Below are 26520 nucleotides of genomic sequence, written 5' to 3' on the forward strand. Positions count from 1 at the left end.
TCATTTACATGAAAATGAAACTGAAACTTTCCATACTTTCACCGCTGACCTCCCGACTTCTACACCTCTGTTCTACCACTGATCTTAGATGAAATGTTCACGTTCTATCCTATATCAACACTGACAAAGACGAAAACTAAGGGAATTTTGTGCATAATTTTCATCCGTTTTAGTTAGTTTTGTAAACACACAATACAGTTTCAGTTAGTTATCTTTTTTTTTCTTTTAATTTGAGTTTTTATTTATTTCAGTTAACCAAAATGTTTTTTCAATTTTAGTTTTCGTCATTTCGTTCGTTTTCGTTAACGATAATAACCTTGATATGTACTCTGAATGTTTTACATGTCATGGATGTTGTTAATTTCTATGTGCCATATATTATAGGTGGGATTTTGGGGACGGCAGTAGTGAGGTAATCCACACCCACTCGGCTCCGTGTCAGACTATGGAGGAGCAGGAGGAGAAAGGACTGAAGCAGGTGTTTGTCCTGGACTCAGTCAACCATACCTTCTACATTCCAGGTAGCTATGCACAGTACTAATACAGCCTTCTTGGCAGATAGTAGATGTTCTTTTAAAGCACAGGTGTCAAACATGCGTCCCAGGGGCCAAATCTGGCCCGCCAAAGGGTCCAGTCCGGCCCTTGGGATAAATTTGGGAAATGCAAAAATTACACTAAGATATGAACAATCCTTTTAGTTCAGGTTCCACATTCAGACCAATTCAGTCTCCAGTGGGCAGGACCAGTCAAATACTATCAGAATAACATAGAAATAATGACAACTCCATTTTTTTTCTCTTTGTAAATGTAAATATTTTCATGTATTTACACTAAAACAAAGTATAATTTCATGAAAAATGTGAATAACCTGAACAAATATGAACAACCTGAAATGTCTTAAGAGAAGTCAGTACAATTTTACCAATCTTCTGTCTGTTATTAAGTGTTTTGTGTTTGTAGATCCACTGTGATCTGTATGTTCTAATAAACATGTGGAAATGATAAACTGAGGCAGAATAGTGTTAAAATTACATTGATTTTTTCAGTTTGTTGATGTTATTCACATCTTTTGAGTGGGTAGTTTGTAGATGGAAACCTTTTCATAATGTAAATGTACTTTTTTTTGCTCTAAAACAGAAAAAAAAGATTGGAGTTGACATTATTTATTTGTTATTCTGTTATTATTCTACCGGTGCGGTCCACTGCAGATCAAATTTAGCTGAATGTGGAACTGAACTAAAAAGAGTTGACAGCCGTTTTAAAGGAAAACTACACAGGATTTGAACCTTAGTTAAACAGCTTCAAAGTAATTGTGAAGGGTAAATGTCTTGTTTCAGTGGAACTGTGTAAGATTTTACCGTCTTGGTTTTTCTTTGCTGTTTTTGTATTATTTTTCTCTATAGAGCTCCCCCTACAGTTTCAAAATACATATTCACTGTCACAAAACCCTCGCTTAACCCTCCCCCTTCGACCATGTGCATTTCTTTTCAATGAAGGCAGCAACAAGAGGGCAAAAAATAGTGATCAAATACGCTACTGGAGCGGAGTGGAGACATGGAAGTTTCTGACATTTGTTTTTAATTCACGGAGGAGGTGGTGGAACCTGAACTGTGGTGGAGGGACGTGTGGACAGGAACCCCTTGGCCATCCAGGAGGACAGGTCACATTGACAGACCGGATGTGGGTGCAGGGACCACTGGTCTGTGGCTACGTCTGCAGCTGCTAGCACCGCGCTGCTAACATTAGCTGCACAGCTTAAGCGCTAACAGGTGTTATGGAAATGTTCAACTGATAACCCACACACAAAGAGGAGGAGAGAAAGTTAGAGTTAAAATAAATAAATGCATTTATTGAGAAGTCAATCACAGAGAAACTCTGTAAGTGAAGTCTCCTTAAACAAGAGAAAACTAAAGATTATATAGAACCAAATCCAACCCCCTCAAACTATGATGTCATTCCTTACGTACATCGTACCACCCCATACTACTCCTTCTCTGCTCCGTGAAGAGGTCATGATGACCTCTCCACTCTAACCTTGCTTGGATCCAATCTGGAGTGCAGGCGCCATTCTCTATCTACACATTCAGACATTTAGGTGTTTGGGTTTTAACTCAAGGCAAGAACTCCGTTCCTGGGTTGGGGGTGTTACAGAGTGGTAAACATCACACATAATGACTAATGACTCAGCATTAAAAGAAGATGTACTAACAGTATAAAATATAAAGAGTATAAAATATAAAAAGTAAATTTTTCCACCACATTTCCTCCCTTTTGATTATTCAACCGAATCAATCATGCAAAAACATAAAATTTACGTACGAGTATCAATAAATGATTATAAATGATCATCAAACCATAAGGATTACAGGATTACACATTGCTTTCTTCGTCATCCTCAAAATCATCTAAGTCATCAAAATCACAATCGTTATTATCATCATCAATCACTTCATGCAGTACCATACTAAAAGTACCAATCACATTGCTGATCATTGACCGTATTATTGGAATGATGCAACAGGATAATACAAGGAGTAATACAAACACACCAAAAATCATAGCAACAATTTTCATCAACATTGTCTTCCATCCCCCAGACATCAGCCAGCCCCAAAAATCCCAACCTGTTGTAGTGTATGCAGTGTTTTCCTCATGTAGGACCCGTCTAAGGTGATCAAGCTGATTGTGGACATCTGACATGTTAGCAGTAACATCAGGTACATAGGTACAGCACTGATCGCCAATAAGATGACAGACACCTCCCTTTTCGGCCAATAGGAGATCCAAAGCTGCCCTATTCTGTAACGTGACAGTGCGGAGAGCCTTCATCTCACTGGTAAGAGCATCAAATCCTCTTTCAACTGACGCTGTGAGATTTTCTAGCTCCACAGAAAGCTCCTCTATGTACCAAGATAAACGAGCAGGGCCGTACATGGGAATAATACTGATTGCAAACTTATGGCCACCTGAAATCCGGTCCCGTTTTACACGGGTGTGAGGCGGTGACATAACTGGGCTGATGGTCAATTTGGAGGTAGCTGGAACCAAATAAGAGAGGTGACATGTACCTGCCCATCATGCTGGGAAATACAAATAAGAGTGTTGACCACACGTCCACACCATATCTGTAGGACAGACATACCCATAATCAGAAGGAGTTAAAGCTAGTACGTCATTATATGTAGTCGTAACATTAGTCTTAGAATCATAACGTATCAGTGGGGACTTACCTAATAATGCAGTGAGATTATAAACGACGATAAATGGAGAAGGAGAGAGTGTCCCTGTTGTTGGAAAAGTGTATTTATCAGTCCTGTTTTCACAATTTGCTAACCCACATGCTACCTTGAGAGTAATGTTACACCCAGATGTGTGCCCCAAATTATAACGTGTGTGTTCTGTGACTGGGGAATGGAAACACAACTGTGGAATGAAAAAAGGATTAGACATGTCTCTCAGCCGAAAAACAACATTTTTCTGTACCATAGTAGTATTAGTATCTCTAGAGAAATTTCTGGGGTTTCTGAAGGTCATGTTGGGTTTCCACCTCAGCCAGGGATACTCTTCGACAGACGGCCAATCACCCACTGTCCACTTTATCATTGTCAACAGTGTGTGATTGATCGAGAGAGGATAAGGAGCGAACAGAGTATCTTCATGTGAGCTGTGTGGCATCAAACTGCACACATAGCAAGACTGATTAGTGACACGTCGTGTCAGATCACGTGTCACTCGCCACCATGTGTTATCGCTATAGTCGTGGTGATCAATGAGGTGGAGGTCACGGCCGTGACGTCTCCGAAGCTCTTCTGACCCTGGCTGTCCTCCGACAGACCAGGGCGCAACAGGAATGTGATGTGTTGGTGAAGGATCAGATACCTGATAGAATGTGTCCATGTACCACATGTACAGGCACAGGAGGGTGATGCAGGTGACAGCTGACCCTTTGATCACCTCCATCGTCATCGAATCAGTGTATGTGTGGGGCAGGGGATCTTCAGTCACTCGCCAGCGACCAGGCAAAGGATAAGTGTATATGAGACGTCACTGGGGTCGTTACCACCGCTAGGTTTCAACCAGTGAGTCTTGTGAGTGTAGGTGCATGATACAGCTGTGTCCAGCTCCGGTGTCCAGTCGTCCAGTCTACGCGGTCGATCGATGCTCCGGCCCGTCCTCGGCTGCAGCAGTTGGCGTTCTCCCAGAAACCGCTTACAGTGGATCGCATGGATCCACATGGCACGTTCAGCAACCTTGACCACTGTGTGCGTCGTCAGGAGCACCTGGAAAGGGCCTCGCCACCTGCGCTGTTTCCAGTGCTTTCGTCTGAAGTCCCGAACCAGGATCCAATCCCCCGGCTGCAGCGGATGAAGCAGCCCCTCTGCAGGAACCGGTAGTGCTGATTTCACCAGTACCTGTACTTGAGATAGTTCAGAGGAGAGTTTCCTACACTAAGACAACATGTCATGCTCCAACAATGATGTCAACCCGGTTGGTTGGGGGCCTGGAGACCTGTATATGGGGTCTCCCAAACATAATCTCAAAAGGACTCAGCCCACTTCGACTCCTACGTCTCATTCTCATTTGCATGAAAACCAGAGGTAGGGCCTTGACCCAGTTAAGACCTGTTTCCTCACAACATTTAGCCAGTTTTGATTTTAGGGTGCTATTTTCCCTTTCAATAGGCCCCCCCTGACTGTGGATGGTATGCACAGTGTGTTTTTAGATCAAAACCTAGCATTTTCCCTAACTCAGTTAGTGCTGTGTTCACAAAGTGAGTACCGTTGTCTGATGAGATCCTTTTTGGGATCCCCCAACGAGGCAAAATTTCAGTTAACAAAGCCTTAGCCACTGTGGAGCTGTCTGCATGTTTTGCAGGAAAACATTCAACCCATTTGGACCACATGTCTACCATCACCAGACAATACTTTTTTACCCTCAGCTGGAGACAGCTCCACAAAATCCATCATAAGGTGGTCAAAGGTGAGGTGTGGTTGCTCGTGACCTGCTGAGCGACATGGGAAAGACTTTGTAGTGTTATGAGCAGCACAGATAAGACATTTCTTGCAAAATTTCTCTGCAACTACTGTAAACCCCTTCGTGAACCAATACTGTGCTATAGCATCTAACATTCCTCCCTTAGACACATGATCTACGCCATGTGTCAACTTAGCAAACCAGGGGAAGAAATGTTTGGGTAGACAAGGTCGCCCATCAGCAGCACGCCACACAGAAGAAGAATCCAGTGCACAACCACACGAGGCCCAAACACGCCTTTCATCAGGAGTGGCAAAGGACTGTGTGTCAGACACTGACGCGGGAGGGGCCCCCTCTGACTGCTGAGACAAGAAGGAGGAGGCGGCCTCCAAGGACGCAGCAGCCCTGGCAGCTGCATCTGCTCGGGAGTTCCCCTGCGTGACGTCAGTGTCTTCCTTCTGATGCGCCTGACATTTCACAACTGCAATAGCAGAAGGGAGAAGAACAACATCCAACAGATGTGCCACAAGAGATGCATTCAGAATCGGCTTACCATCGGACTTCAAAAATCTACGGTGCTTCCACAGGGCCCCAAAGTCATGCACCACACCAAAGGCATACCTGGAATCAGTAAAGATAGTGACAGAATGGCCCTCAGCCAACTTACAGGCCTCCGTCAAAGCGACGAGCTCAGCCGCCTGTGCTGAATAGTGTGAGGGCAAGGGGCCTGAGGAGACCGTGTCGATGGACGTGCACACCGCAAAACCAACCCTGTTCGTGCCAGACGCGTCCCTAAAAGAAGAACCATCTGTGAAGAAAACAAAGTCAGGGTTTGACAAGGGCACATCAGAGATGTCCGGGCGAGGGGAACATGTCTGCTCCAACGCGGCCTCACAACAATGAGGTTCTCCATCCTCAGCAGTCGGAAGTAGTGTGGCGGGGTTAAGCGTCGTACAGCGCTTCACAGTGACATTTGGCATGTCCAGCAGAACGGTGGTATATCTGCGCCACCGGGCTGCGGACAGATGTGGGGTCTTCTGCTCTAAAAGAATGACAGAGACAGAATGTGGAACCAACACAGTCAAAGGGTTATACCCAACAATGTCACGTGATGCAGCCACAGCCTTTTCACATGCAGCGACGGCACGGAGGCAAGAAGGAAGACCCGCAGCCACAGAGTCAAGTTTAGTGGAGAAATACGCCACCGGGCGTAATCTGTCACCGTGAGCCTGCAACAAAACAGAAGACATAAACCCACGTTTCTCATCCACAGTCTGTGTGAATGGTTTGGCCGGGTCAGGGAGGGCCAAAGCAGGGGCAGAACCCAAGGCCATTTTGAGAGACGTGAACGCCTGTTCAGCCTCAGATGTCCACACAACTCTATCATGTGCATTCAGGCCCTTACCATGAATACATGATGTCAGAGGGTGCTCGAGCTCAGAATAATCAGGAATGAACGCCCTGCAATAACCAGTCATACCTAAAAATGACATCATCTGCTTTTTCGTGACCGGCCTAGCAATGTTCTGAATGGCTCGAATCCGTTTAGGATTGATGAGCCTTTGGTTCTGAGAGATCAGGTGCCCCAGAAACACAACCTGCTGTTTACAAAACTGGAGCTTTTTGGCGCTGACCTTATGACCCTCCTCCCCCAGGTGAAGCAACAACGACCTTGTGGCCTCGACACAAGCCTGTGAAGAAGGACAACAAAGGAGAAGGTCATCAACATACTGCAAAAGAGCAACACCTGGTGGGAGGTCAAGGTGGGACAGCGACTCAGCCAAAATGGAATTGTAAATGGTTGGGGCCTCACAATACCCCTGAGGCATGCGTGTCCATGTGTACATTTTGTTTTTGAACTGAAACGCAAACCAATATTGGCTATCTGCATGCACAGGCACAGATGTGAACGCGTTCGACAGGTCAATAACAGAAAAGTGAGACGCAGATGGCGGAATTTGTGACAAAATTGTGTGTGGATTTGGAACCGTGGGCACGTGTGGAACCACGGCTTTGTTTACTGCCTGCAGGTCTTGAATAAACCGCCATGTGTCTGGGTCAGGAGGGTTCGCACTTTTTTCCACAGGAAAAATTGGGGTCCTGACCGGTGAATCAGGACATGGAACTATAATTCCCACATTCAAATAAGCTTAGAACTCGGACTGTTTTGACATGGCCTGTAATCAGATCGCGGGGTAATGATGACCAGTGGGCAGTTCCGGACGAGACCCACATCATGTGGACCAGTAGCCCAGACACCAGGTGGGATATCAGCCAGTTTGGGTGGCACGGAGACGGGGTGAGAGGCCTGTGGGAGATGTAGACATACAGGTGAGCGCTTCATCATTTAACAACTGTACAGTTTTCTGACAGTGAAACACTGATATCATGCTCTGTCTGTATACCCCCAGTCGGGGAGCGAACATGATGGCCGGGTCAGAGGTGGGACACAAATCTGACACCTGCAAGGCCTTTTCCACAAACGGGCCCACGTCTTTCCAATCTGCATGGCATGGTTTGGAAAGAGCAACATACGTGGTGCAGCACCAAGCCTGTAAAAAGAATGTTGGTTATCAGTCAGTGACACAGACAATGCCCAAAAAAATATGAATCCCAAAACATGTAACCAGTTGTGAGCTTATCAGACTCTGTGTGAAAAAACTTTTCCTCATATGTGGGGTCAGGGCCTCCAGGACTGAAATGAGAAGCACACTATAAATCATTTGGGGGTGAGACATAAGCGCCAGGCTGAGTCTGCTGTCACTTAGCTCGACCCATTTTTCTGTAATTTGGGGGGAACAGACTTTCCAGTGGTATACAGAATCTGGTCACCCAGCAGCATACCTAACCATTGTGTGTGCATACACACAATGTGAGTGGAGATCTGTGCCTGCGACTGTGTTTTGTTGAGTTATCGTTAACCCCTCTGGACCCGATTCAAGTTTTACCCCCAATTTGCACATCAAATCCCGCCCACACAAATTAATGGGACAGACGGGTGCGAGTAAAAAAGAATGTTAGAAAGTACATTCTTGTGAAACACATGTCAACGGAACAGTAAAGCTCTCTCTGTCCTGTTTACCACCAGCCGACACAGAAATAATAGTTTTTCCACTCAACTTTAGTGTAGGTGTTAAGTCTACATGTCTGATCACAGAGTATGTAGCTCCACTATCTACTAAAAACAATAACTTAAACCTGCTTATAGTAAGATCAACCACAGGGAGCTTCTGATAGGAGTCAGTACACAGCTGAGCGTGTGTGTGTGTGTGTGTGTGTGTGTGTGTGTGTGTGTGTCACCTCCTCCTCCCTTGGGCAGTGCAGCAGAAGCTGTAGTGGGTGTGGAATCCGTGTCTGGAGACCCGCCCTCCAGGGCCGCGAGCCAATCCCCTGCCCCGTTCCCTCCACGTGGCTGTCTCCGCCTCGCCTTCTCTGTGGGCAGTCCCTTTTCCCATGTCCTGGTTGGCCACAGAGGTGGCCCACCCCTCCACATGTCGGACCACCCCTTTCCGGGTGTAGGTGGGCCTCGAGTGTTCTCCGGTCCCCGCCCACGCTGTTCCCCGGGGGGGGGGTCAGGCGGACCAGTCCAGAGTGTCTGATGAAAGTGACCCCTGCCCTGCGTCTGGAATCTTCCACTGTCTCATCAGGCCTGTTTCAGGTTTGTCCATGCAGACAGACAGCCTCAGGTGGAAAAAACGTCCGGCAGAGGCTAGGGGTCATCTGGCAGCCAGAAGCCGCCTGAGTTCGGACCCAGTGGGTCTGTGTTCATTGCAGAAAGTCCCTCGGATGGATCAGGTAGATGTTTCAGTGAATGTCCATGCCCTGAACACCACAACAGGACCGTCTGGTCCACCGTGGGCATTTGTGCAGCTGTGCCAGAAGTCAGTCCTCCCCCCTGCCTGCAGCATCAGCAGCGGGGGTGGAGTCGGATTGTGTGGAGTCTGGCTCCGGTGGTGGAGAAGGCCGGGGGTCAGCAGACCTGGGGGGCCTGCTGGGGCCCGTTGACGTTTGGCCGGTTCTGGAATTACGGCTGAGTGTTCCGGGAGGGGGGGCGGGTTCTCGCGGCGTCTTTGTGGGCAGGCGTCCAGACCCGGACACCAACTTCGCTGCCTGCACAGAAACACAAGGGGGGGGGGCATATAGTATATGGTAAAGTGGCGGAGCTCAAGCTCCTTGACAATCTAAATATAACTGTTTAATCTGTATAATCTGTTTTATATCTGTTTTTATAACCAGCAGCATAATTACCAGATCTTACAGACGTAGCACAGACGTCGCACAAAAATACAAGGGAAGTATAAAGTTATGAATGAAAAGAAGTGGTTTAAATATTCTAACAAATTAGGCATAAAGGGAAAAAAACACAGCTAGATGGTGTCATCTACGGTTACACATGCCTCAGTTTGTTTTTGCTTCATTCACCACATCTCAAAACATTTGTTACAAGGTTCCTATTGTTTAAATTCCCTGACTTTGTTTTTTCTCTCTTTGCCTCCCTTTAACTCATTCAGTTTTTGCACACCCAAAGTTGGCATTTTAGAAAAAATACCCATGTTTACCCAATAATCAGCACATTCAAGCACAATTTCCCCATATTTTCTTTTTACCCATGGGTTTTGGAATAGGGGCCTCTCTGTCCACACCCCCGTCACTGTGCCCCGGCCGGTTTCCCATTTTTACACTTAGAACGTCTTCTAAGTGGTTTTTGTTCCTTGGCGAACAAAATACTAAAAAACCCTGATTTTTCTTTTCAGTTGTCAGCGAAAAAATCACCTAAAACGCTTTCAAGTTTGTTATAAACTTTACTCTACTGTATTTACATACAGTAGCAACCTTATACGATTTTTCTTTTTGGTTGAAGGCAGGCGAAAAAATCTCCAAAACGCCTGTACTATTGTATTTGCATACAATAGCAACCCTATACGATTTTCTTTTGGTTGAAGGCGAAAAAATCTCCCAAAACGCCTGTACTCTATTGTATTTGCATACAATAGCAACCCGACTCAGGTCTATATATATATATATACTTATTCTTATTTTTATTTATTATTTTTTTATTTTTCATTTTTATTTTTTTTATTTATTTTATTTATTGTATTTTTTTTTTATATATACATAAACCCGAATCGCACGCCACTATTGTTTCAGTGACGTGCCCAGTGACGTGAGTTTGGAACACAGAGAGTAACAGCCCCCAACAACCCAAACTGTAACTTTCTCACCGTGTGTGGCGTTGAACTCAGTTCCGATTCCAGTGGGTGAGACGGCGGGGCTCGGGGCCGGTTCCCCCGTCTGCGGTGTCGTTTTACACGGGGCTACAGCCGCTTTTTTGGCCCGTAGGATGATCAGTCCACCAACCTCCGTTCCCCCGCCCGACAGCACACATGGAACCCTGCTCGCAGCGCCAATTTGTTATGGAAATGTTCAACTGATAACCCACACACAAAGAGGAGGAGAGAAAGTTAGAGTTAAAATAATAATGCATTATTGAGAAGTCAATCACAGAGAAACTCTGTAAGTGAAGTCTCCTTAAACAAGAGAAAACTAAAGTTATATAGAACCAAATCCAACCCCCTCAAACTATGATGTCATTCCTTACGTACATCGTACCACCCCATACTACTCCTTCTCTGCTCCGTGAAGAGGTCATGATGACCTCTCCACTCTAACCTTGCTTGGATCCAATCTGGAGTGCAGGCGCCATTCTCTATCTACACATTCAGACATTTAGGTGTTTGGGTTTTAACTCAAGGCAAGAACTCCGTTCCTGGGTTGGGGGTGTTACAGAGTGGTAAACATCACACATAATGACTAATGACTCAGCATTAAAAGAAGATGTACTAACAGTATAAAATATAAAGAGTATAAAATATAAAAAGTAAATTTTTCCACCACACAGGCTAACAAACATCAGCAGCTCCCACCTGTCACCGCGTCCCAGCCCTGGTTAGCGATTAGCACGCTATCATACTGCTAACATTTATGACAACAACAAACATCAGCAGCTCCCCACCTGTCACTGTGTCCAGGCCCCATTAAGCACACTATCAGCCCGGGACTGATATTTATAACAACAACAATCATCTAGATTCTAGACCTTCGTCTGTACAAGACACAAGTATCACATCACACCAGCTAAGATCCAACATCAAGGTTAATTATTATGCTAGTCGCTATTCAGACGAAACCTCTCACAGAAACTAGATTTAACTGACAAAAGTCTGTGGCTAGTAGTAAAAAAGCACTCCTGAAGCTGACAAAGGGTGATCTAGTAAACCAGTGGTGTAGTCTCAGGGTATACGGCGGTACACGGAGTATCCCTACTTATTTTTCAGTCAGTATTGTGTATACCCACTTCTAAATCCCCCTTATGCGCACCATTCAGTAGTATCTGTTAGCCATATTGCCCATGTTTTCTCCTAGCATGGTGAAGCCATGACCCGCCCTACTCTGCCTCTAACTGGCTAGTACTTGGTGCCTTCACTGATTAGACTGGTTAACTTTAGGCATGAGGACTGATGAGCCAATCAGAGGCAGGTCATGCCAAGGAAAATATTGCTAAATTAGTGCCAGTGCTTAGCGCTTTCCACCTCTGGAACCTGATTGGACACCTCAGGTGCCAGTACCACCCAGCTGATTGACAGGTCACTGCACATCTAGTTGAAAGATATGCGATTATTGGAAATGCAAATAAGAAAGGCAGAATAAACGTCTTTCAAATGAGTGGCACATATTGAGAGAACCTACCTTCATGGAATACATAATTCTGAGGTAAGTTTTAAGGTGGTTTCAGAATGAGTCACTGTTTTAAACTACTGGATATATGACTGCACATTTAGAGGAGAGATTTTGTCGCCACTAGTTCAACTACGCGAGTAGGCTAATGTTATGAAAGGCTAACGTTATGAGAGATTAATGTATCCTATGTTGCCTCATGTTGAATTCACTTCCATTCATGCAGCTGCTTATGTGACCAGTAATACCTACAAACTGCTCCTGATCAAGTCATGATAATTTTATAATCGTGAGCAAATACCACTGATGGATTTTTGGGCAAACTAAATAGAGTAGACTTAGATGTCACTGTTTCTAAAACAACATTTTTCGGAACTACTCTAAAAAAAAAAAAGGGGGGGGGGACAAAAATTAAGAGTACACCTACTTCTCCAGGGACCACTACACCACTGAGGAAACTGAACTAACATACACCTACGTGACACAAACAACCATGATTACTAGTTAGTTTGCTAACATCTGCACTCGCTAGCAAGTATCTGGGCATCGTTCATAAAATGAGTTCATAAAAGAGTAAACACTGTTACAACCAACAGCAGATATTTGACAACATGACAGATATTTGTCATCATCAGCAATTCAACAGCAACAACACCAAGTCTGCATCCATTTAGACGCTGGACCAAGGCAGACTCTTGTCTTGTTCCTTGTTTGGTCTCGCAATCTTTTCCGGATGCCGGGCCCAGTTCGGGGGGAGGGTGTGCAGTGAAAGTGAAACTACAGACACTTTACTAATTCCTCTATTGCCACATTTCCACTACGTCGAACCAGTTCGATTCAGCTCGGCTCGTCTCCCATTGTTGTGCGCCTCATTTCCTTTCCCCTACCTTCGCAAACTTGTATTTGGGTACGATGTCCACACCGGAACCGGAACTGGGCCCGGTGTTCACTCTGCTGCTACATTCACAAGTGTTGCTTAGTAGCGTATCAAATACATGACATTCCTGTAAATGAATCACATGCTGTGGACAAATGTTTGAACATATTGGAGGGATTCCACCCTTTTGAAGAAATGGAAGCTTTGACAGTGTTCCAGTGGACCTGGTGTGGTCTGTTTAGACCGTTTCTGCCTCAATGCTATGTTGGCTACTTTCTGACGAAAACAATGCAGCGTATGCGTGATGTCATTGCGCATGCGCAACAAAGGCGTAATCGATAAGCAGAATTGTTAAGCAGGCAGGCAAACGATTCTAAGGAATCAAGCTACTGGGATCCGGTTCTCAAAAAGAACCGGTTCTCAATTCCCATCCCTAACTAGGGGTGTCCAAACCCAGTCCTTGAGGGCCAGTATCCTGCATGTTTTAGATATTTCCCTCTTCCAGAACACCTGGTTCAGTTAATGATCAGCTCATCATCCAGCTCTGCAGAAGCCTGATAACAATGTAATGGCTTCCAGGTGTGCTGGAAGAGGGAAATATCTAAAACATACAGGATACCGGCCCTTGAGGACCAGATTTGGACACCCCTGATAAACGGATGCAGACTTGGCATTGTTGCTGTTATTTATCTCAGATAAATTCTCTATAATTGATGTATTTCAGAGAATTTGTGCTTTGATGATTGATATTGGTTGTAACAGTGTTTACTCATTTATGAACCTCAGCAGACATCACTCTAAGGATAACCTTTTCGTCGTAGGCTTCATTGAAAACAAATGCACATGATCAAAGGGGGAGGGATAGGTGTGGGTTATATGTACTTCAAAACTGTAGGGGGAGCCCTATAGAGAAAAATAATACCAAAAAAAATAACCCAGAAGAACCAAAATGGTCAAGTCTTGCCCAGTTTCTCTTTAAAGACTTTTGAGACATATTGTGGTATTACTAGAAGTGGCACACATAATGTTTCAGTCCATTGTGTTAAAATGCTGTTGTTCTATGCAGATGACTACACACTTCACGTCCATGTTTCAAACCAATACTTCACCAGTGACCTGTCTGTGAAGATAAGTGTCCGCCTACAGTTACATCACCTCCTTCTTTCCTCGTCTCCTCTGGTGCCTCGTGCCCACCACCATCTTCTTCTGGAGGCTTCTACCGAACCCTCCTCAGACACTGTTGTCTACACATGGGACTTTGGTGATGGTTCCAATACTGTCCAAGATGTTCAGCATAAACTTAGCCATGTGTTTGGATCAGCTGGAGTTTATAACATTACAGTGTGTGCCAATAACAGTCTTAGTGCTGTGACTGCTTGGCTTATGGTAGAGATAATGGAGGAAGTCTCTGGATTAATTGTCAGATACAGTGGATCCAGAGAGATTAACTCTGTTATAGATTTCAGAGCTAACGTGTCCACTGGTACAAGCCTCTTCTGGAAATTCGACTTTGGTGATGGTTCACAGCAGGGGAATCTTACAGATGGCTCTATTTCCCATATGTATAGGAGTCCAGGGAACTATACGGTGGGAGTAACAGTGTCAAATTCTGTCAACCAGGTCTATCAGTCTATCACTGTGGAGGTCTACAGGCTGGAGATTAATGGAATTCTGCCAACTGAGTGTGTAATTAGTGGTAAAAACATCCAGTTTACTGCTCTGGTTAATGGCAACATCTCTATGTTAACTTTTCATTGGCTGTTTGGAGATGGCTCACCTTCAGCTGTTGTGACAGGAGAGTCCACAACCTCACATACATTTATAATCCAAGGAGTGTTTCCTGTAAATCTTTCTGTGTTTAGTTCTGTTTCGCATGTGTCTTTTAAAGGGAGTATTTGTGTTGAAAGCCTAATCACTAGTGTAGCAATGAAATCATCCCAGGATGTAGTGTCCATAGAGGAAGATGTTTGTTTCTTGGTGTTAGTTAGCCCGGAGCTTACAACAGGTTTCCGATTTAAGTGGTTTAGCAGTTCCTCCAGCCTCAGTGCCATGACACAAACCAACCAAAAGTGTTTTGTCTTTAATGAGGAGGGTATTAAAGAAGTATCAGTAATGGTGAGTAACAATGTCAGTAATCAAACAGCCAAAATGAGCATCACTGTTCAAAAACCTATAGGTGTGCTGTCTTTGGTACATAATAGCCAAAGTGACACACTGATGGTCAACTCATTAACATCATTTTGGGTGACCAGCTGTAGTGGCAGCAATGTGACAGTTCTATGGGACTTTGGAGATGGTTCTCCAATAGAAGAGAAGCAAAATGCATCACATGTATTTACCACCACGGGTCAGTTCATAATTACAGCCACAGTGTTAACAGTGTTAGCCGGAAGTCTTCAACTCTTAAAGTGAATGTTTTGCCTCCTGTTCAGGACCTTTCACTTCACACCAAACAGCTTTATGTTGCAGTTGGAGAAGAAACGCTCTTCACAGCAGTAAGTAGTACCATTAATAGCACCAAGTACTGCTGGATAGTGGACAATGTGATCACACAGGGCACTCATCAGTTTAGATTTGCATTCCCCAAGCCTGGCGTGTATCAAGTGAAAGTTATAGTAGAGAACTCAGTGAGTAAAATGGAAGCAGTGGTTTTAATTGAGGTCTTTGAAAGAATAGTTGGTGCTCAGATTGAGTGTCAAAACCTAAGAGGCATGAAATATTTACCAGCTCATGAGGAAACACAGTTCATTGCTTCTGTCATCAAAGGATCCAATGTTTCTTATCAGTGGCTTGTTACACAGGATGGTTTAAATCAACAAATTCAAGGTGGTGGTGAAGTTTTTCATCTGGTAGTTGTGCATCCTGGTAGAATTTTAGTTCAGCTAAGAGCTGTCAATAGAGTGGGTGAAGCCGTGAGCAATGTTTCTGTTGTGGCAGTTGAAAGAGTAAGTAGAGCAAACATCACAGTGCAATCCCACATTGTGCCATTAGGGAAACCCAGTGAATATCACTGTATCTGTGGCCACTGGTTCTGAACTCCATTACATTTGGTACTTGAACTCTGATCCTTCACCCATACAGACTCATGTTCCCTTTCTCTACCACACTTTTACACAGCTGGGTCATTGTCATGTTTCTGTTTCAATTCAAAACATCTTCAGCCAAAGTAATGTGTCTGAACTGTTTGTGGTCCAGGAGGAGGTCCATAAAGTGGACTTTGAAATTGAAGGGAAAAAAAGAGCCATTTTATATCTGCACAAATGATTCTGTGGCACTCAGTGGGCACGTCACTAAGGGCAGTGATCTGTACTGGGATTGGAAGGTCAGAGGTACCCCAGACACACTTACAGATGCTACGAATCAGACCTTTACATGCAGATTTCCTCATGCAGGCGTCTACCAGGTGTCTTTAAACATCTCAAATGAGATTAACTGGCAGGTCGTCTCACATAGAATGACCGTCCAAGATGCAGTTGAAGGTCTGATGCTAAATCTTAGCAAATCTTCTCTTGCACTGAAGAGGAAGTTGCTTTTGTTCCTACTATCTCCAAAGGAAGCAATGTAAGTTTATTTTAATGTTTAGAAACAAGGATCTGAGCAATGGTCATGAGATTGTTGAGGAAAGGTTTACCACATCTGACCTTCCAGCTGGTAATCATAGAGTGACAGTGAAAGCCTGGAACCAGGTCAGTAGTGCTGAGGTATCTTCAAATGTTCTAGTAACTGAACGTATACAGGGTTTGCAGCTAAAGTGTTGCTCAGCTGTTGTAGAAGCTTTGAAAGAACTGAGTTTCAAAGCAGATGTTAAAAATGGTTTTCCAGTCAACTACACCTGGATATTTGATATGGAGGGTTACAGGCCCACATGGGTAATTGGACAAGAAGTTGTCTTTACAGCGCCAGATAGTGGTTTGTTGTTTGTGTCAGTGGTAGCTAGCAATGGAGTCTGCTCTGAGAAGCTGAAAGAGACTGTTCAAGTTCAGTTTCCTGTTAAGAAAGTAGCACTTGCTTGTCATTCAGATAGAATATTCCCTAAATATTCAGTCACATTTCTTGCAAAAGTGAATGAAGGCAGTATGCTAAGATATGTCTGGGACTTTTGGAGATTCCACTGAACTACTGATGGACTTACACACAGTCAATCACACTTATCATACTGCTGGAAAATACAGTGTTGTGGTCAAAGTTTTCAACATGTTAGCCATGTGTCTGCAGAGCTACAGGTGAACGTACAGGAGCTTCAGTGTTCAAAGCCTCAAGTTTCTCTAGTTCAGAGTCAGTCTACTATTTTCAGGTCTAGACTAAGTTTCTTTGAGGCAGCAGTGGACATGAACTGTTCTGCTTACAAGACCAGTTATCTATGGGAGATATTCAGAGCCTTTGATTGTACTAACACAAGTTTCACTGGAAACAGAACAGATTTCAGCAACCCAGCTGATGTAACCTCACCATTTCTCCAGATTCCAAAGCATGCTCTTCAGGTTGGACAGTATTGCCTGGTCTTTACCGTTATATTAAAGGGGACTCCTTTACTTGCACAAGAAAAGACCAGTGTTACCGTGGTCCACTCCCCACTGGTGGCTGTCATCAAAGGAGGCTCCTACAGACTGTGGCCTAGTCACACTGACCTTATCCTGGATGGATCTGAGTCTGGAGACCCTGATGTGGAGCTAAGAAAGGAGGACAAGCTGCAATACAACTGGACCATCTGGACAGCGGCACAGGTAGGGATGGGAATCGAGAACCGGTTCTTTTTGAGAACCGGATCCCAGTAGCTTGATTCCTTGGAATCGTTTGCCTGCCTGCTTAACGATTCTGCTTATCGATGCCGCCGTCGTTGCACATGCGCGATGACATCACGCGTACGCTGCACTGTTTTGGTCAGAACGTAGACAACATGGTGTTGAGGCAGAAACGGTCTAAACAGACCACACCAGGTCCACTTGTAACACTTGCTAAGCTTCCATTTCTCTAAAGCAGTGGTTCTTAACCTGGGTTCGATCGAACCCTAGGGGTTCGGTGAGTCAGTCTCAGGGGTTCGGTGGAGGTCAAGACACACACTCGACTCATTAGTCGGGTGTGTGTGTCGGGCTAGGTCCGTGTATGTAAACAAACAGCTTCAGAGACTCTTTCTCTGATTGACATCCAATATACTTGGTGCATTGTTGTTGCTTATAGCACTGCAACACATCCGGAAGTGTTTATAATCTCTTCCACTCGTATGACGATGAATTATTTGAGTATTTTCCACATCGTTGTTATGACTTTTGCTACTTCCTGTTAACCACGGAGGCAGCCATGTGTAGCGTTTGTTTACATTTTTCGGTCACCACACTGGTCAGTTACAATCATGTGACGACCGACGCACCGTCGCGGATGGAAAAATTGTATTACGCTAAAGCCGTCAGTCACACTGATTTGCAGTAAATATTCATTATTATTGTAGCCTGATGGAAATTAGGTGATGGGTGTGTGTTAAAATGTTAAAAATGATAAATAGCATAAATACAATAAGTTCATTATTGGAATACATAGGTTAAAAATTAAAACCATTTCAGTGTGGTGGTATTAAAACAGGTCATGTCTTTGTGAAACGGTATGTGATTTGTTGTGAGTTCATGCACTGTATGGTTTTGTTCTTTGAACACAGTGATGTTAATGCACGGTTCATTTTGTGCACCAGTAAAACATATGCCTGTGTCTTGAATTTGAAAAAAATCATATTTTATTTTTTAATAAAGAAGGGTTCGGTGAATGCGCATATGAAACTGGTGGGGTTCAGTACCTCCAATAAGGTTAAGAACCACTGCTCTAAAGGGTGGAATCCCTCTAGTCTGTTCAAACATTTGTCCACAGCATGTGACTCATTTACAGGAATGTCACATATTTGATTCTCTACTTAGTGGCGCTTGTGAATGTAGCGGCAGAGTGAACGCCGGGCCGGTTCCGGTGCGGGCAACAAACGTCATACCCAGATGCAAGTTTCCAAAAGTAGGGGAAAGGAAATGAGGTGCACAACAACGGGAGACAAGGCGAGCCGAGTTGAACCGTTTCCACGTAGTAGAGATGCATCAATAGAGGAATTAGTAAAGAGTCTTTAGTTTCACTTTCACTGCATGCCACCACCACCCCCCCACCCCCCCCGAACCGGGCCCGGCGTCATCTGTTCTTATTATTTGTCCATACTGTATATGTTCTATTTTCTGTGCAGATGGAAATATAAAAGACAGTTAATGCAAACACACCTGTTTGTACTCTTTTATTTCCTCACCCAATCGATAAGAGAATCAGATCAATAAGCAAAATCGATAATGGAATCAGAATCATTAAATTCTTAACGATTCCCATCCCTAGGCGCAGCTCTATTGATTCTGAAGAAACAATGCAGTCTAGTAAAAGTACAGATTATTTTCATAAAAGTGTTGCTAACATCTGTATCTGCAAATTTACAGAACTCCACAGAGTCTCATTTTGTAAAGCAGCCGTTTGGGAGTAAACGCAGTACAATGACTGTGTTCAACAGCCGACTGCACCCACACACAGTTTATGTGTTCACGCTCACTGTCCGTAAAACAGGGAGGAGACCGGTGTCAGTCAACCAGACAGTGAGTATCACCCACGTCTTCATCGAATACTTCACCAACTGCAAAGATTCCTCTCATTTGTAGAGAATTATTCTATTAGAAGTCTGTTACCAGTGACAAGAAACCTTTCCATTTCCATTCTGTTTTTAACAATATGCATCTTAGAATATTATGAATAACTACTTTGTATTCTTAAAAGTTGAATGTATAGTGATAGAGTTGGACATGAATATGTTTGGAGACAACAATTCAGTTAAAACAAACTAAATAACAAACCTCCACCGAGGTACGACGGTTCCCTGTGACAACACAAAACCCCCAGGTTCACCACCTAATTAAAGTGAGTTCACTCTAGATTGTATTTTATATTCTGGAAGACACTGGTCCAAAAATACCCCATTTGAGAAATAGTGATTTAAAAAAAACAACAAAAAACAAACAAGTTTTCCTGTTTTCCACCAACGTAGTGGTGCTGTTGTAGTTTCCAACTCTAATTCGCATTTCAACCAAGGTTCAAGGAGGTGACAGTGACAATGTAGGGCAGGGCTGTCAAACTCATGTTCTTCCAGGGGCCACATTCAGCCCAAGTTCATCTGAAGTGGGCCAGACCAGTAAAATAATAACATGATAACCAATAATTAATGACAACTTCAAATTGTTCCCGTACAAAAAAATAACGTTCACTTTTGCCAATATTAGATTTACAAACTATCCAAACAAAAAGGATGTGAATAACCTGGAAAAAAATGGAATTTGTTAAGAAATAGAAGTAAAAATTTTATCAATATTATGCCTCAACTTATTTATACATATTCACAAAACATTTAGTGACAGGCAGAAATTGTTAAAATTGCACTTATATTTCTTAACAATTCCATTTTTTTCAGGTATTCACATTATTTTTATTTGGATAGTTTGTAAACGTAAACATTTTCATAATGTACGTTATTTTTTGCACTAAAACCATTTGGTGTTGTCATTCTTTATAGGTTATTATGATATTATTTTTGAGTTTGATGCCCTAACTTGCACTTTGCAATTCATCCCACGGGCCGGATTGGAGCCTTTGACGGGCCAGTTTTGGTCCCTGGGCCACATGTTTGACACCTGTGATGTAGAGGGGAAAAAGCAGTTTAAAAAAATATGTAATAATGATGATGAATCTCAGTATTGGTGGTGATTTGGTCGAGAAAAGCAAGTAAACAGACTGAGTCTGAAAAGAAAATTGTCAGAATGTGGAGCTGGATGGGTGATAAGTTGTAATATTATGCTCCATTGTACACTGTTCACCATCGTCTGTTAATGACATATGCTTTATTCATTCTTATTATAATGTTCCATTAATGACTGCAGTTCCATGGGGTCCTAAACAGAAGGGTTTACAGATACAGATTTTTTTTTTTTTTTCACCAAATCATTTTTTTTAAACTTCCCACAATGAAAGTCAACTTTCTCCAAAATAAAAATAAAAAAACTTGAGCAGTCTTTTAGTTGTAAATATGTCCTCTTATATTTTCTGTACAGAAGTGTCTTATTACTAGACTTTCTAAAAATATGTGCCAGTGATTGACATTCTGGGGTTCGCTCTGTCTGTAGTACTTTGAATTATCTTCTATAAAGTATGTTTCTAACTTTGGAATCATAAAAAATGTAATTATTCCCTTCCATCCAGTTCCAGTGCACTCCCACTGAAACTCACTGTGCCATTCCTTCTGTATGATCCAAAAGTTACCTTGAGTTTCCCTTTACATTTTATGTTGAATGAGATTTTTCTTTTCTTATGAAGTCCCTCATCAGTCTGGAGGTAATACCTCTTTTTTACTTTGGTTGATTACATCTGAAAGCTTCTCTCAGTGCTGGGTCATCCATATCCAGTGGAGCAGAGTTGTGATGTGACTGTAATATTCAGTTCATCAGTTGTTTGTAGGTCATATGTGGCATTTACATTGTATTGATTTGCCCTCAACGAAACTTTACAACAGCCGCTAACAGACTATCTCTTTTTATGTGTAGGTAATGGTGTGTGATGCTTCGTTGCTTCCAGTGATTATAGAATGTATGTCCTGCTCCGTCCTGTCCTCCCCCCACCGTCTCACTGACACCCCCTCCATTACCCTCTCTGGACAGTGTTTATCATGTGAGCACCAGGCTCAGGTCAGTGTCCAAACACCAGCTGTTGTCTCACATCAAGCAGTTTTACTCACTGTCAAGTTCTATTTTTTCATAGTCACGACTCTAAATGGACCTCCAGTGCTTTCGTTGTGTTTTATCCTCTGAATTTATCTGTGGGCAGTTCAGCTTCTATTTAGTCTGTTCTATTTTTTTTTTTTTTTTTTTTTGCATTCATTTTTCAGTATTTTGTGTGAATATGCTGTTTTTGATGCTAAACTTATTTTCATTGTTCCTGTGACAGTAACAATAAAGGTCTATTATTCTATTCTATTCTATTCTATTCTATTCTATTCTATTCTATTCTATTCTATTCTATTCTATTCTTTGTTTTCTTTTCTATTCTACTCTATTCTTTTGTTTTCTGTTCTATTCATTCTATTCTATTCTATTCATTGTATTCTATTTTATTTTATTCTGTTCTTTTCTTTTGTTTTTATTCTATTCTATTCTGTTGTATTCTTTTCTTTTGTTTTCTATTCTATTCATTCTATTCTGTTCTTTTCTATTCTATTCTATTCTATTCTATTCTATTCTATTCTATTCTATTCTATTCTATTCTTTTCTTTTCTTTTCTTTACCACTCAGTTACTAAATGTAATTGTCTTCTCTCTATCAGTACCAGTGGAGTGTTGTGAATCAGAGTGGCCAGATGTTAGACCTGGATGACATCATCACCTCCAGTGGAAGTCCGTCCCTGGTCTTGGCGATGCGTTCAGGTGTCTTCCAACCAGAGCAGAGTTACACTTTCATCCTGAATGTTTCTGAACCTGTCAGTGGGCGGTGGGGCAGTGCCAGCCTGACAGTGCGTCCTAACTGGCCTCCACATGGAGGTGTGTGCAGCCTGAGTCCAAAGTCAGACATACGTGGACTGGAGACCGTGGTCACCTACAGCTGCTCAGGTAAAGTTCAGACATCAGATGTCCACAAACTGTCTCCTGTAATTTTTTTTTAATGTATTTTCGTTAATTTCATTGAGTGAAACATGCAGACCTGTTCTTTTTTGGCAGGGTGGCAAGATGATGAAAGTGAGGCATCACAGTTAATCTACTGGTTCCAGGTGGTTCCATGTCAGCCCAGTACCGCTCTGTGTCCCATCCTGACCCTGTACAGGTGAACACCAGCAAAAACCTACAACCACACGTACTCACAGAAAGTCTGAGTCGGATGTCAGTGTTTGGAATAACATTTAGAAACGTGGTTTGAAAATGCCTGCTGACCAGTGTCAGCTGTTCGTCTGTCAGACAGGGGAAGCTCATGTCGGCTTACCTAAAAAAAAAAAAAGGTCAAGTTCTTTAAACATAAATTCGTCCTCTGTTCCTTTTTAAGAAAATGCTCAGTGACCTTATCGTACCAAGTAAACAAGAAAACGTTGAAATTATGTGAAATTGAAACAAGGAAGTACAATGAGTGTGTTTTATTTACAGTGCAAGAAATGAACCAGTCATTTGGTTTGTGTGATTTCCCAGCAGAATGTGTGACGGTATTAAACTGAACTGTGTCAGTGAAGGAGCAGATCTGAAAACAGCTGTCAATCAAACGGGGTTCAGCCTTTTGACCCATCCTCCAATCAGCACGTGGAAGCCTGGCGTCCAGCCCGGCCGAGCTCCGCCCACAGCTCCATTCACCCCCAGAGACGCCGAGCGTCTGGGGGCGGGACAACATGGTGTCATTTATCCAATTATCGTCCAGTTTAGAGTCAGTTCAAAGCAGTTCCACTCAGTCCCATTGAAGTGCATGGACGCTGAGCGTCTACGGACAAATGCACTGAGCAGAGATGGAATGAACAAACACAGACACGGGAACGGAGGAGAAGTGAACAACATCCAGTCCACTGATCTGGGATCAAACTGATTCTGAACCAACTGGTCTGAGAGATGAACGTGTTCCAACACATTTGGAGTCAATGAAATGAAAACAACTGAACAGATTTGAGCATTTAATGGGAGTCATTTTAGGAGAAGCTGAGCTTCCACTGCAGACTTCCACACAGTAGCTAATATATGGTAATGTAAATGCACAATACAGTGTTTGCATTGCCCTGTATTTTAACAAATACTTTACCTTATTTAAAATGAAAATACTCACATCACATCAGTTTTGGGGATGTTCACCAAACCTCTGGTATTACACACTCAAGGACATGTGTCTGTCATGTAAACAGCAGCAGCTTAAATCATATATCATCACCTTAACTAAAATTATGACTTAACTGAACTCACACAAACATATTAGAATGAATCATCCACTTACAGTATTTACCTACTACTTACCTAAACTATCTCAAAACAGCCGGTATACCTCCAGCAGGTTACCTGCAGTACACATTAACATTAAATACCCACTTACAAATGAAATGTTGTCATAGTTGTATATGTGCAGCTTATTCATGTGTTGCTGAATGTCTCTGCTCAGGGGCACCAGGTCAACATTTGGCAGCGTGGTTCCAGTAGGAAGTCCAGGACAAAAACAGGGGCTGTCAGTCATCACAGTTTTCCTGCTGGTAGAAGACCATCTGGGGGCGAAGGTCATGGCTCTAAACAGGTAGACAGCCAACAGGACTGACATAAACACACTGCAAATTATTTGGTTCTTACCAAGATAAAAAAAAATAAAAACTTAGATTTAGAAGAATTATTTAGAAGAGTTATTTTCTCATTTTAAGTGTTCATACATCTGTAGACATGCTTATTTCTCCATTCTTAATTCAGATTTAGTGTTTTTATCTTTTACCTCTCTTTTTCGATGCAACTTTTAAATATCTGTGAGAACCACCAGCCTGGCTCAAGTTCTTAAACCAGTATGAGGTTTTGGGTTTTTTTACGCATAGTTGGACATTTATTTGAACTCAGCTCTGTTTTATCTCTGCTCCACAACTGTTCAGAACGCTGATGGTTGAAAATCCCACACATGATGAGGACACCGGTCCGTGGCTTCACAACAAGAGTCGGACCGAACTATGGACTTTAGTCCAACATGGCAACCCTCAGGAGATCATCCCCTACTCCATCGCCCTGACGAGTTACCTCAACCAGGTTCAGTCTGAGCCTTCGTTCACCTGTTTATGTCTGTGTTTAACAAACATGTAGAACAAAGGGTCCCACATAATGGACTGATGACTGATCTGCTCACAGGTTGAGTCTGGACGGAACATTCAGGAGCTTCATGACAGAATGGAGATTCGGGGAAATGTGACCCGAGCTCTGGCCTCCCTCTCAGTTTCTTCTCTGAAGGATGTTGATCAAATAGGCTCAGCTTTGGTGCAGTCCACTGTGAGTAGGCACTGCTTACTTTAGGTCACAGGTGTCAAACATGCGTCCCGGGGGCCGGTTTTGGCCCTGGAACGCATGTTTAGTGGATCATTTCAGAAGTCTAGATCGGTTCTGTCAACTCATGTTAGTTCAGTTCCACATTCAGCTAAATTTGATCTGCAGTGGGCCGAACCAGGAAAATAATAACAGAATAATATAGAAGTATCAACTCCAAACTTTTCTCTATATTTTACAGTGAAAAAAATAAATTAAACAATGAAAATGTTTACATCTACAAACTGTCCTTTCAAACAATGTGAATAACATGAACAAACTGAAAAAATCAGTGTAATTTTAACAGTATTCTGCCTCAGTTTATCATTTCCACATGTGCATTATAACGTACACATCACAGTGGATCTGCAAACACACTAAACATTTAGTATCGGGCAGAATATTGTTAAAATTGCACTTATTTTTCTTAAGACATTAAAGGTTTTTCAAATTTGTTCAGATTATTTGCATTTTTGTGAAATTATACTTTGTTTTAGTGTAAATACATGAAATATTTACATTTACAAAGAGAAAAATGTGGAGTTGTGAGTATTTATAGATTATTATGATAGTATTTGACTGGTTTGACACACTGGAGATTGAATTGGTCTGAATGTGGAACCTGAACTAAAGGATTGTTCATTTCTTAATATCTATTTTTGCATTTCACAAATTCATCCCAGGGCCGGACTGGACCCTTGGTGGGCCGGAGTTGGCCCCCGGGCCGCATGTTTGACACCTGTGGTCTAGAGGTAGTGTATTCAAAAGAAAGATCATAATTGAGCATCTTAAAAAACTTTTGTTCAGTGTCAAAGTGTGCATGAATCAAATAGGTATAACAAGAAAAATGCACATTGTAATAATGATCATTGTTGCGTAGGGATGGAACGATAGGAAAATTTCATATCACGGTTACTGTGACCAAAAATTATCACAGTTATCATTATTATCGCAGTAGTGTTGAAATTGTGCTCAAAATGTTCAAAAAGTACTGATACACACACTGAAATAATTTAACCAAGTTGTATTAAAAAAAAAATAATAATAAATGAAATAATTGGCACGATGTATTTTCTCTTGGCAGAAACATTCAAATATTAACCCTTAGTGGTCTGAGTCTATTCTGTCTGTTTTTCAGTGCTTTTGATTTGGCCTTTATATACTATAGAAACAAATGTTTACTATACCCATGTTTGGGATCTGTTTTTTCAGCACAACTTCATCTATATCATCTGTCTATTATTTTTTCATTTTAACCTACTATAAAAACACAAAAGGACAAAAGACAAAAAAAAAAAAAAAATCCAATTTGAAAAATGTATATAATTTCTTGCATAAATAACACACAGATGCTTAATGAACCTTTTCACAGACTTTAAAAGTGAATATTGGTTCCAAATATTAGGAATATAAAATTAAAATTGTAATAAATTAAAACTATACTCAAATGTTTGACATAAAAGCAGATCTTTACATAGGTGTTTTCTCTGGAAAAATGCGATAATCAAACACAGTTATCATGAGAATTAGAATTTAAATGGTAATACTAACCGTCTGTGATTTTACCACAGTTTATCATTATACCGGTAATCGTTACATCCCTATTGTTGTGTCATATCTGTGTTACTTTATCGTCCAGCCCTAGTTACAGCTAAATTGTTGGACTGTCCTGTGTTTTTCCAGGCGGTTCCCAGTGAGTTGGTGTGTAAGACTGTCAGAAGAAGGTTCTGGAAGCAGTGGAGAAGATGATCCAGGTCATACAAAAGCATTCAAGCACAGATGCTCTGTCAGCCGTTGAAACTGGATGGAATATTCTTAACATTATAGGTGAGTTCCACTGTTCAGAGCTGACGTATGATGTTGACAGCAGTCGCTT

The 26520-nt window shown here is 42.4% G+C and overlaps 1 protein-coding gene across 1 annotated transcript in view; it reads left to right on the top strand.

The window, feature by feature from the left end:
- pkd1b (polycystic kidney disease 1b) overlaps positions 1 to 26520 on the top strand; it is a 120994-nt gene that overhangs the window by 22180 nt on the left and 72294 nt on the right. The window contains 2 exon segments of the mRNA XM_030163302.1: positions 385 to 521; positions 13653 to 14762. Coding sequence (XP_030019162.1) covers positions 385 to 521; positions 13653 to 14762 — 1247 coding nt within the window.

Source organism: Sphaeramia orbicularis, chromosome 19, assembly GCF_902148855.1.
Source record: "Sphaeramia orbicularis chromosome 19, fSphaOr1.1, whole genome shotgun sequence".
In the NCBI taxonomy this organism is placed as follows: domain Eukaryota; kingdom Metazoa; phylum Chordata; class Actinopteri; order Kurtiformes; family Apogonidae; genus Sphaeramia; species Sphaeramia orbicularis.